The sequence below is a fragment of the Colletotrichum aenigma genome, assembly GCF_013390185.1.
Source record: "Colletotrichum aenigma strain Cg56 chromosome Unknown KSG_Cg56_contig09, whole genome shotgun sequence".
NCBI lineage: Eukaryota > Fungi > Ascomycota > Sordariomycetes > Glomerellales > Glomerellaceae > Colletotrichum > Colletotrichum aenigma.
Window position 1 is genome coordinate 2166014 of NW_023500915.1, and position 13070 is coordinate 2179083.

General features: G+C 56.5%; 2 protein-coding genes across 2 annotated transcripts; both read left to right on the forward strand.

The window, feature by feature from the left end:
- Positions 1-3873: 3873 nt before the first annotated feature.
- CGCA056_v013245 (uncharacterized protein) lies at positions 3874-4302 on the forward strand (the record flags this gene model as incomplete). The annotated part of the gene is made up of 1 exon (XM_037328489.1): positions 3874-4302. The coding sequence occupies one exon, from the start codon at positions 3874-3876 to the stop codon at positions 4300-4302; it is 429 nt and encodes a 142-aa protein (XP_037173207.1).
- A 3828-nt stretch (positions 4303-8130) lies between these two features.
- Positions 8131-10310, forward strand: PNAA-0 (Peptide-N4-(N-acetyl-beta-glucosaminyl)asparagine amidase A; the record flags this gene model as incomplete). The annotated part of the gene is made up of 3 exons (XM_037328490.1): positions 8131-8341; positions 8427-8672; positions 8944-10310. The coding sequence occupies 3 exons, from the start codon at positions 8131-8133 to the stop codon at positions 10308-10310; spliced, it is 1824 nt and encodes a 607-aa protein (XP_037173217.1).
- Between the last annotated feature and the right edge of the window lie 2760 nt (positions 10311-13070).

Here is a 13070-nt window from a genome sequence, read left to right on the forward strand (position 1 = left end):
GGCACAGGCTAAAGAAGATTAGCCACAATCAATTTACGGATATTCGTACCTTAGCTGCCATGTAGCACCTGCCAGTTGTGGTTGTTCAGGAACTCTACTGCATAGTACGAATACATTGCCGGACAAGCCTGGCAAGAAACAATCAATTGCACCTGCACCCTACGGATACGCATACAAAAGTTCTTGCGGTAAGACAAGGCAAGGCATCTGGCGAGTAATACATACCTGACGAGACACACAGCACATACGCAGTACCACGCAGTATCCGTACGGTAGACTGCATCCCATCATCCATCCCATGGTCCCTGCTCTCAAACATTCAAGCACCCACCACATTCCTTTCTCGTCGCAGCCACTGGGCAGTCATTCTGCTCGCTCAACCCCCGAACCTGGCACCGAGCCACACATACAGCGTACCCGTAACGACTGGCGGCTGGCTATTGCCGCTGTAACGAGTGGACGTGGTGGTTGGTGGCATCATGTACATGCGCTAGCCTCCTTTTGCCTGCCCTCTCCCGAGTTTCCCCCTTTCTTTTCTGCTCACATCCATACACTACATACGTACGTGCTTGCCGGGACAGGTGCTGCAGGCTCAGGAGCATGCTTCTAGACCTTTTCCTCGGGGCTGCTGCTAACTGCAGTTGAGGGATGACACATGGAGGGGGAGGAGGGGGAGGTGGAGAGGGAGTGAGGGGCTCTTCTCTTGCCGCTTGCCTCTTTGGTGAACCGTACCGTCCACGACCGGTGTTGGTGTTGGTGTCGTCCTTCACCGATATGCCGGTAGACCGTGGCACCGTGGCACCATGGCCCCGTGTCTCGCCCCTTTACTATTACAGCAGGGCAGAAGTATGGCCTCGGAATATCCGTAGAGGCCTGTCCTCCTCTCTACTATGGCTCGAATACCTTACCTGTCCGTACTACGAGGTCGAAAGCTGCACGCCACAGCGCGCCATCACCGTGAAGTGCATCTGAACTGAACCTTTTCCCTGCCGTCCGCTCTCCTCTCCGCCGCACCCCGTTTTCCACCACGCTCGTACGCCACCCCGTCTTGACTCTCCTCTCCTCCCCTCTGTTCCACGGCGCAGCCGAGGCCATGATTTTTCCTTCCCTCTTTTGCTGCACACGCATTGACGTTGTACATCACACACATTCGCACTCATCTCAAGTCTGTGCATGTCTCCCCGTCTCAACTATCGGCTTTACGCACACTTTTGTATTGTTCCGATCCACGCTTGCGCTCTGCCTGTCTCTCTCATACACAAGCGCACATACGCACACACAATACGAATGACCCTCAGTAAACTTTGAATTTCTATGTCTTCACATAGTGGCCGATCGCATTCCCAAACAGCTCGGACCAAAACGGAAAAACCTCCGTTCTGGTTGTGTGTCAAAGAGACTTTCGGCCATGTGGAGTCACACGCGCCTTGTCCCTACTTGCTACTCCTGTCCCAATCCCGATCTAGGTCATGATGGGTGATTAGCATTCGCGTCCCATCCTTCGTTCTAGCCGTACCATACCCATACCGTATTGTGTCTTTTGCGCAGCGCTACCATTTCACTTTACATCGCACTTTATCTTGCTTCAGGCAGCAAGCAGTAGGCATGTCTGAGGGACAGACACGGGCAGCAACGCACATCACAGCATTCGTATCAGCCCCTAGCAAAAGGTTAGGTTAGGTTAGGTTAGACAGGGCAGAGCGCCAGCACAACAGGCAGGACTGGACTGGAACTGGACAGGCCGCAGAAAGCAAGACAAGACGGGCGAGACAGAGTATCTTCCCATGGTGACAACCTAACCGTATCGCCAACCAGTCATCTTGCAAGTTGCACCAGCCTCAGCCGGGCTGGCCCTACTGACTGTCTAAGGTACTACTGCGTATGGTACGGTACGGTACGGTACGGTACGGGGTTGACGGCTGATTGATGGATGGATGGATGCGAGTCTATGGAACTCTGGTGCGAATTGCTGCCAACTCGTGACTTGAATGGAGGCACTGAGTTCCTTGTACGAGACGAGAGAGAGAGAGAGCCAAGGCCTCGCTTTGGCTTAGAGTTCTCGTCGTCTTCGTCCCGTCCGTTGGCCGCAGTCAAGTCAATCCCGTAGGTCCATGTTGTCTTGTCGCTGCTTCTGTGTCGACGACGACGTCGTCGTCCTTGTCGCCGCCGCTGACTGGGTTCATTACACTTTCTCTGTTGCTGAACCACATTCTCACATTCAATCTGCACTCATTCTGCTCTGCCACACGCCCATAGACAACACCCCTCTTTTACCCCCCCCCCCCCCCCCCCCCCCCCCCCTAACCGCGCACCTTGCCCTGCGTCCTTTCACGTCTCCCAGAAACCCCACCCTTCACCACACGCCCTCCCTTCTCCATGTTCATGATCCATCCACCTCATCACATCCCTCCACTCCCTGTGGGTTGGGATCTCTCCTCCGTCCACGCTACCTCCCCACGACGTACTCGGTCCCCCGTTCAAACCCATGCAAACTGTTCTGCTATTTTTTTTTTTTTTTTTTTTTTTTCCTGTACTGCTGCGTAGTATCCCGCCTCCCCTTTAGACCCAGCCTGGGCTTCTTTCCGCCCGTTTACCTGGCATATCCTTTCGTCGCCAAGCTGCTGTACGAGGCTAATGACTGCCGCCACGCTACATGGTAGTGTACATATTCACTCTGCATGGCGGTTGGATGCTTGCCAACGATGGAGATGGAGAGGGCAATCCCCCTCTCGTGAGTCCCCAGTCCCAGCACCAGTCCCAGTTGGTGACGGGATGCAGGTCGCATTACTGTTGCGAGTCCAGGTCGACCGTCGACCGTCAATGGAGGACCCGCCCATCTGTTTCCTCGTCTCGTTTTGCTGATGCCACGGCCCATGACTTGGATTGGACTGGGCTGGAACTAGAACTGACAACCTTCCCTCCCCTACGGAAACTCACTAACACTGATGACTTACACGCATACCCACGCACACCTCCCGCGCCGCACCACACACACCACGGCTTCTCTCTCTCACACACGGTCTCTCCATCTCTCTTGCTCTGGCTCTGGCTATGGCTCTCCTTCTCACACTCCCAACTCCAATTATTCCAACTCCCACCCCCCAGGAGACCCAGCTCCATCCCCAACTGCAGCTCCTCCTACCCATACCTTTTTTCTGCTCTGCTCTGATCCCACGCCTTTCCCACCTGCCACACGCCTACCTGGCCCTACCACGCACGCCTGCAGACACACTTTGCACTTGTCACTCTCTCGCCTCACTCCCATCCTCTTGTCACTCACACTCCCCCCCAAAACTAACTCTTGAGATCCCACACTCCCTGCCCGGGCTACGTACCGCCAATACGGACGATTACACTTTACAACCCATGCTTGACTATCCGTACCCGTACCTGAGCCGACCTGACCTGGGCATCCGCTCCCTCATCCGCCGCAGCAAGGCCAGTTCCTATAAGAGAACAGTCTAATCCGGGGTTGACGTCGACCTGCTTTTGGATCGAAGCATCTTGTACCACTTTACAATCCCGACAATCAAAAGGTCAGCTCCAGCTATACCCTGCAAAAGGCAACGCAAGCCAAGGCACAACGTCAAACAACTGTGCGCCTCTTTTTGGAGCCTCCCAGCATCCGTCATTCTAGCTCCTGTATCTACCTCGTTGCTGGACCCAGCTACTACTTATTAAACGTCGTTGCCCCCCTCCACCGACTGCCTAGTCCAGATCGGATCAGACCATCATATTATATATCATCTCTCATCCCCCAGCCTTCTCTCCAGAGTCTGCCGTGTCACACTCGCCTCCTTCTCCAAAGATCAACATTACATCTTCGCCTTCTATATATACATACACATATCACTCCCGCCTTCCCAACCTACAATGCTGTCCATCACACCCCAGGCAGACCACCACAGCCAGTCCCTCCTCTACCTCCCCTACAGACCGCTGTCTTCGTCGAACAACCGGGCCTCCGACCTGCCCTACCTCACCAGCATCGTCAGCACCATGGGTCACAGCCTCCACCATGCCGGCAACACGACCACGGCAATCTCTGTCAAGGATTCCGCCAGCGTCGCCCAGGCGCTTGAGATTGCCCGCGAGAGCCCTGACGGCGCATCAGACCCGACTGTTAGCAGCATCCTGGAGAGCGCTATCAGCTCGATCTGGGCCAAGGTCGCTGCGCAGCCCGAGACTTACGTCCTGACCCGCGACGAGTTCGCCGTCTTCAACTACTTCCAACACCGCTTCACCGGCAACAAGATCGCCATGGCCGCCCGCAAGCGCTACTGGGACAACGCCCGCGCGTGAAGTACGAGCAACGGGATACACTGAGCAATCTGCTCAGTTTTCTCTTTGAATCTACGGTTCCGCGCGCTTTATCAGCGCGCACTCTCACAGTTACTTTGGCATGAGTCTACGAGGTGTTTGGGAGGGGCGTTTTGGGGATAACAACGGGTGGCAAGGCTATCACCCGGAGGCAACGTCTTTCGTGTTCTCACAGAGAGTCGCCTCTCCCATCCTCTTTTCACCTCGGAAAGTGCCGCATATACCATCATCCACTATACCCAAGGATTCACCTCGCCAGCTAGGGACTCGGGATCTGGTAGCCTTGTCACGCCAAGCATGGTGCCGCGGAGGATTTCTGCCAGTTCCGAGGCGGGATGATGGGCCAGTCGGGGCAACAGCAGCCGCAGAGACGCTCGCATTCGTACCCCTGGGAAAGAGAGGAACCGGATCTGCACACTTGGTTGGACAAGACGACAAGCTGTACAGCGTGCATTTAGTCGCAGCTACGGTTGCTGCTCGCTGTGCGGTATTCGCCATACTGCAAGCATTCGATCCTCCAGAGCTCTAGGCCCCTGGTTAATCGCAGCACTCCGCCATCCGCCCGCCTGGCAGCGTTACCCGACTATCCAGGAGCCGGTCTTGGCTCTCTCGCGCCTCGGTCCCCTCATCCGTCCCATAATCTTATCAGCCCACCTGCATACCCACCAGACGCATATATCCGTTCTAATACCCGGTCAGCACCCACTTATCAGACAAAAAACCCTGGTCCGGGGCGTCACCAGCCAGAAAAAGTGGGGAACCCGGGTCCGAGCTCCAGACTCCAAAAAAGAGCCCCCAGAAAACCCCCCCTCAGTACCTACCGCAGGAAGACGTACCCTTCCCCGACCAAGTCCGAGATACTTGCTCTCTCTCAGTGTCTCCCTCTCCCTCTCATGTCATAGCTGTCCGCCGGCCCAGCGCGGCGGACGTCACAGCGCAGCCCGCGGGCGCAGGCAGCGGAGGGGAAAAGTCTCCGGCAGGCAACGAGCAATCCTCCTCAGCATGGACGACGTGGACTCACCGGTCTGCAGAATGCTGCGGCGCACAGCAGTCGGTCACTGGATGAACATGTTTCGACGAGCCTCCTGGTTCCGCCTATGCAGGCTAGCGCTTGGAGACGTCGCATATGTATGCGGCATGCAACTCGATACATTCGGTCGGTAACTCGTCAGCACAGGGTGTCTCAACGGTGGACTGGGAACACTGCGAGGTTTGGTGGGATACGACATGGAGCCATCTGCAACTGCAACAGTTGCGGGCATAGGCATACAAACGGCCGCAGCGGTGCACGTCAAGTTGGACGAGAGTCTGCACTTTTGCGTGTGCCACGATGATACTCGACCGCACGTTTGGCGTGGCACAGGCACTAGCCATCGGCTCCCATGTTTGGACGACGACCAGGCGGTGTCTTGTCTGTCGTTGGTTTCGGCCTGGTTGGTAACCGATCAGCCTTCAAGCCACCAGTGGTACCTTCACACCCCTCCTCCTTCCTTCCTTTCTACCTGTGGCTTGGCGAGCGCTCGAGGCGCCTACGCGAAAGCCGCTAAGACATTGTCGGGTCACAGCAAATTGTGCCACGGCTCGTCACACAGGAGGATCATGGGCGGACTTACTATTACACTTCATGTCTTGGGTCTTGGGGATTGGGGGTCATGGTGAATGCGTTAGTCGTGTGTTGGTTTGAAATTTTTTGGATTATTTGTTGAATGCAAAAGGCTATTTACAGAATCATCGTTGATGAATGTCCGGAAATGCGAATGTCGATGCGTGAAGTGGTGCCTGGGTGCTGCGATCTCACCGCAACGTTTTCGAGTGACATTTGCACACACGGACACGGACACCCTCATCTGCATGTAGCTTCACACTAGATGGCAGAAATCATTGGAGAACCATTGAATCATGACTCTTATGCCTACCATCTTAAGAGCGTCCGGTATAAGTGGGATGGCCCTTCCGGAGGTGCTGACTATTCATTCTGAAATCGGGTCTGGCAGCCCGTCGGGCCATCCATCTTCCTGCCCTCGCTGCTTGCAAAGATGAGGCGAGGTGGGAGAGGCCAGGCAAAGGCGGCCTCAGCTTGGATCTCTGGCTGGCTGGGTCGGGTCGTTTAAGGTTATAGGGTGTTTTGTTTGCTGTGCATGGCATGGCACGGCATGGCAGGTGCGCGACCGCGCCTCGCCCTCTCTCCTCTCGTTTTGGAGGTAAGGTAGGTACAGATGTACGGTGCCCAAGCAAGGGAAACACCCGACTTGTAAGAGGTGCCGTCCTGCCGCAGAGAGCAGCCACCCACATTGTTTGAGAGTTGCTCTTCCCGTCTGCGCACACAGTTCTCTCTCTCCTCGGAGAAGGGGCAGGGCGGGCATGATACTGATACATGATACATGATACGAGCGCAGCGCCGCACCCGGGAGAAAATCAAAGGTTAGGAGCGCGGAGAGAGAAGAGGAGGGCCAAGAAACACAGAGAGAGACACAAGACCACCTACCCTGAGGCGGCCAGCAATTGGGTCGCGGCTTTTGGATTTGACTTTTCACCTTCCACTTCAACCTCTCGCGAGAAAATTGTTTTCATTCTCCCCCATTCGAGTCATCTCCTAACCCAGCCCGGCGGCCTTCGCGAAACAGCCTCGTCCAAACCATAACTCAATATCTAATTCCACCTATTCTTTAGCCCGTCTTTTTAGTGCTCCTCTTCCGGATACGGCGGAGATCTTCTTGCCTTTACTTCAACCGGTCCCGCCCACCGTCCCGCATCTCAGGTGGCTAACACGACAACGTTGACTTGCGCCGAAAGGGACCTCGTAACCGCCTACCTTCTCTCGCATCCATCAGGACCACAACACACCACTTTTTTCTTCTTCTTTTGTTCTTTTTTTGTCTTGTCGCGCGCCGCCCGCATATCTGGCCTTACCATTGGACGATACTTTCAGGCCGAGTATTATCGTCCATCGTACTGGATTACTTGCAGCTTCAACGACAGCCGCCGCGCGGGATTAGGTAACGGCCCCTCGCGGTTTCCACGAGGAGGTATCAAATCGAACGAACGCACCTTTGCACCTGGTCACCGCGCTATATCATATCCCAATAATCAGGTAAGGCACGCCGAAACCAGACCTGTTGTGGTTCGGTCTTCCGCCTCCCCGCTCCCTTGCCCCCCGCCGCCGCCGCCGCCGCCGCCTCAAACCGTTATACTTCCAATAGATGCAGATCCACGTCTTGTACTCCGTCCTACTCTTTAGTGAACCAACCCAGACCGACTGCCCGCGCGCCCCTCACCTCCCCTTCGCTGCCGCATGGCGCCGTCTAAGCAGCCATGGGCTAGCTTTGCCCTTTCTGCGTCCTCGCTCAGCTGCTTGCACTGGCGCTTGCTTGAAGTTTGCTTTGGTGGCGCACGCCGGGTTGTGAATCCTTCATCTCCGTTCCTTCCTGACCGACCGCCTGGGATCCCGTGGCTTTGCACCATGTGCGCCCGCCGCCCTTGCTGCCCACCACTTTTGTTGCTTCTCCTCACAGGGGCCGTGGGTTTTTCTTCGTCACGCGGTTCTGACACCATTCACTAGACATCCACCCAAGCGAGACATAGGGCAGACAGAGACAGGCCTTAAGGCTGCAGACCGAGGGGCGTTTACGCCGCCCCCAGAGCCCAACGATGGTGGTCCTTTGGCCGCTCTCTCGGGCGCTTGCCTTGTCTCTCTTCTTTGTTCTTGGCTTGAATACGGGCTACGTGTCGTCACGTAATCTGATCTCGGAGACGAGATTGACAGACGATGGCTCCCGTCCGCAGGGAGTGCTTGCCGATACTCCGGCGCCAATGAGCCCTTTGCTTCAAGCAGACGAGGCTGCACGGGGCCAGCGGGCTCTCGACTGCTTCCAGGTGGCCCAGCCAGTGCTGGGCCCCAAGGGCCCCGTCTACCAAGAGGTACGGCGTGGCAACGATGACAAGGGGAAAGACTCGGCGGGTGCCTGCACGGTGCAATTGATGGATCACTCGTTTGGAAACAGCTTTGGCAAGCCCTTCGTCGGTAAGTCGCCGGCATTGCAGCAGCCTTTGTGGTGGATTAAAGTGGAAATAGGTATCCTGACTTGACTTGACTTGGGGTCTGATAGGCGACTACACACCTCCTGGGTGCGACTTCAACCGCGTCATTGTGAACTTTACTGCCACTTCTGCAGGCCGTCAACTGGACCGGCTGGCCTTGCTGTATCTCGGCGACGCGGAGGTATGGAGAACCTCCACTGCGGAGCCCAGGCTGGCGCCCGGAATCATCTGGACCTATTGGAAGGACATGACGCCGTATCTGAGCATGTGGAAAACCAAGCAGAAGGTGATATTCGACCTCCCCAACCTCATCGGTAAGTGTCGAGCGCCCCGTCCCCGTCCCCCGTCCCCCGTCCCCGTCCCCCGTCCCCCGGCCCTCCCCCGGGTTGCCCCCCGTGCGTGACCCGATGTACGTGCTTATTATTAGTTCACCACACCCTCCCTACAGCACTACGACAAACGTATGATTACTTTGCTGCTACTACTATATGCACTGCTCTGTCTGTATGCTGCTGCTTTCTGTTTTGCTCCCTGGTCGGTTTCGGAGATCTCGGGGTGGGGGCCAAAACGGCTAACGCTGCCAAGACGACAGATATACGGGGCCCTTCAATTGCACTCTAACAGCGACCTTCTTCAAGAGCGACGTGGTCACTGGCCTCGCACCACCAGCCGATCTCATCGTGCCCATCTCGTCCCGCAACGCATCATCCAATACAGGCAGTGCCTGGCAGGTGCCCGAGCGTGAGGCCGTGAGCACCGTCAAATTTCCGCGCAATGCCAATCGAGCAGTCTTCTCCGTCTCGGCCAACGGCCAAGGGACCGAGGAATTCTGGTGGAGCAACGTCCTCCAGAGCGATGCCGCGGCTTTCAATGCTACTGTCGGCATGGCCCCAGCCGGAAGCCCCTGGCGTGAGGTCCAGGTCCTCATCGACGACAAGCTGGCCGGCGTGCAGTGGCCCTTCCCCGTTATTTTCACCGGCGGAGTCGTGCCCAGCTTCCATCGCCCGGTTGTCGGTCTCGACGCCTTCGACCTCCGGGAACACGAGATTGACATCTCGCCCTGGCTTCCCGTCTTGAGCGACGGCAACGAGCACACCTTCAAGATCAAGGTTGCCGGCCTCGCCGATCAAGGTGACAAGACCTTTGTGAACACAACCGTCGGCAACTTCTGGGTCATCTCGGGCAAGGTCTTTTTGTGGCTTGACGAAGAAGGATCCGTCACCACCGGACGACCGCCTACCGTTGACATTTCCGAGCCGGACGTTAAGCTGACGGGTCGAATGCTGAAACAAAACTCGACCGGCGCAAATGAGTCCCTCGCCTTTAACCTCGAGGTGACGCGTTCCATCTCGGTCAAGGGTGAGGTCGTCTCAAAGAAGGGCACCATGAACCCCGTGTGGAGCCAGAAGCTGTCTTACAGCAACCAGGCGACCATCAGCGAGTTCGGGCGCAACGGCTTCAACAACTTCATAATCACCGGCACGGATGAGCTCAGCGGCCAGGGGTCTTACAAGTTGACGTACTCGTTCCCGCTGATTGTCGACCAAATCTCAAACATGACAGCCGCCGGCGACCTCAGCCTCTCGGCGACGCTATTCCAGGAACTGAAGTTGGAGGTCGAAGGCGTCGGCGTGTACCCAACCGGGCTTGAAGTGTACAACAACCCAAACCGCACCGAACGCCAGGGCAAACCCGGTGACTACAGGATAGCAAAGCTCTCGACCTTCCGCAACGGCACCGCCAAATTCAATATGCCGGCAGATATGAAGAGCAGCTCAGCCTCTGGCACAATCCGCCAGGTACTTCGGTTCAGTGGCGGTCGAGAAGGAGGAGCACGTGACGTGGAGCTATATTCGCGCCAGGTCCGAGCCACCAACAACACCGTCTTGTCTGATGAAGAAAAGTCTGCCGATAGCCAGCCGAGAGTGCTGCTATCGGAGGAAGTCAATTAAGATCGCCAGGGCGGACCGACCACAGGTTGTCGCAGGTGGGAGTCGTGTGGTTTCGGCAGGCTCCAGTGACAGTAGACAACCGCGGAGAACAGGACAAACAGACGTCTTCGGAGTCCGAGTTGGACCGACCAGCTGGAATTTTCCCAGGTTCTGAAGCAAAGTCTACTGAACGGCCCAAGTGCCCTTAGTGTCCAAAGCTAGAGGGAAACCCTCAGCCTGTCATGGCCAAGGTGAGAAGCAAGCGAGCGAGAGAGCAGCGCTGTGTGCGCGCGTGTGTGTGTGTGTGTGTGTGTGTCTCACGTTGTACTGCCGTTGGCAAGGTAGTCGAAATCGGGATTTGCTTTTTAAACTTTCGGGGTTAGGAAGCAAACGGCGAAATAGCCGTCAATCTCCCCCCATCAAAAAATCGAACCGATCAGCCATGTTTCGTTCGTGCTGGGGTGTTGGAACTGGATACCAGCCCAGGCCTGGTGCCAGGTGGTGTCAGGTTCAGAGAGACCAGCCTCAATGAGAGGACGGAGGACGGACGACGGGAGCAGGGAGGAATTAGGTTAGCACAGCCTACCATGCAAATTCCTCGGAATATCAAGCTTTACGGCGCGCCTGCCAAACCTCGCCTGTCCTTCCTCTGCCGGGAGCGATCGACCGCAGCTCATCAATCACACCAGTTCCGTCGTGTTGCAACTCTTGGCCCGGCGGGATATTGCTGAGACGAAAGGAGAGACAGAGGGACAGGCAGAGAGGCAGGCAGAGAGAGAGAAGGGCACACAAGACGGGAGCTGTGGACCAATAGGGAGAGGGCGAAACGAGCAGCGTCTCTTTGTGTGTTTGGTTGGTTGGCAGCATCAGCATCCATGGCGTATATCAGCAAAGCACAGCTCAGCTGGCAGCCATGGCACGACTTTTGTGCCCGTGGTGCCCTTCTCGTACGGTCGATCCCAAGTGGCCCTGTGCGGCGCCTCCACGCATATGCTTGAGGGTGCGGCATGCAGTGCCAAACTCTATTTCTACCACGGCAAATCACAAATCCCATCCTTTTGATGGGAAGAACAGCCCTTTCCTTCCCTTCCCGGACGCGATGCTCCACCTGCCACTCCCAAACCCAGCATCTGGCGTCCGCTACCGTCCCATCATTCTGCCTTCCTCTAGGTCCTCTGTGACGGTCGTCCCGTGGTTGGTGAAATCCAGCCAAGGCACAAGGCACCACCACCAACGACAACCGCATTGTCCCTGTGGGCAGCAATCCGCGGCGCTTCCCAGCAGTCAGGGCGACTAGCGGCGCACCGGCATCGATTTCAGCAACGAAGAAGGGGGGGGGTTAAAGGCATGCCCCAATGTGCGACTGCCTCAAGTTCAAGCCTCATACATCACATGAAGCCCGGCAGTCTGGGCACTACACCAAACAGCCTTCCAGCATACAGACAACGCGCAACAGATGGGTGGATGTGTTGAAGGGACGGGAATGTGGACGGGAGTCACCACACGGGAGAGAGGGAGATTCTCTCTTTCCCTTTCCCTTTCCCTTTCCTCCGTGCGTGCCCTCCCTTCCCTTCCCGCCCGTCCTTTCTCCATCTCGCTCTGGTAAAAACAGGGGCAAACCTACCTAAAAGGCACCCACTCACACGTCGATCGTCAGATATACCCATCGCACGTATCCGTACGTACTATATAAAACAAAAGAGGGTACTTGCGTACAGTACTGCCAACACTGCGTAGCACTGGCGCAAAGCAAGCAAAACCTTAAGATCCATGCTGGAGGGGGGCGATTTACGCGGTAGCCCTGGTCCAATGGACAGCTCCTTCCTGCTTCTCACACCAAACCTTGCCCGTCGTCAGATGTCCAACCCGTCGCAGATAAGCTTTGCGCGTGCTATTTTGTCATCCCTCTTTCTGCCCATCATCGAGGACGTGGGATACACACCGACGATCGATCCCCATCCCCTCCTCCCGCAGCCAACGAACCATGCTACTGTAACCTGGGTGCTATGCAGTAGTTTGTTAAGTACGGTGTACGGAGCGGCCGCCTCTTGTCCTGCAACGTCCAAGATACTTGTTGGAGGAAAGAAAGTCTTTGGCGCCTACCAAACTATGTATCGCTCGTTCATGATATTGGGGGCGTTTCCCGCTCATCAGCTCGTCTTGGCGGCGCCGTTCCAAACCCCCTCAAACCCCTTTTCCGGTTTTCTTTGTGTGTATTATGACCAACGCTGTATATCAAAGGTACGGAATACGGGTATACCAAGAAGGCCAAGCTTTCTACTCACCTGGTACGGCGCGAGTAAGTGCAGCCTGCAGCAGCAACAGCAGCAGGCGGGACCGATTCTCTCGGACTTTTCGCATCGCGTACTGCGCGTCGTATCTCGTTCCTGCTTCGCGGGGGTAAAGGGGGGGGGATGAAAGATGGATGAATGGGGCGGCGCACAAATGACCCGCGTTGCCCAGTCTGCCGAATCTGGCAGAAGTTCAGGTGAACCGGGGATAATCATTGGAGGACTAGGCGGGTTTGGTGATCCTCTCAATACCGCTCCTGCTGCTGCTGCTGCGCTGCTGATGCGGTGCGCTGCGGTGTAGTTCGGTGCTGCCCCATCCGCCCAATCCCTCGATCCTCTCCCGCGCCCCCCTGCCGCGCTGTTGGAAGTTCATCAGGGCGGGCATCGGGGGTCGCAGCAGCCAGCAGCCAGCAACAGGCAACGCTTCCCAGGGGGCCGTGGAAAGAAGGTTTAGAGCCGCCGTGGGTGGTGCAGATGCGGGCCTTGGAGA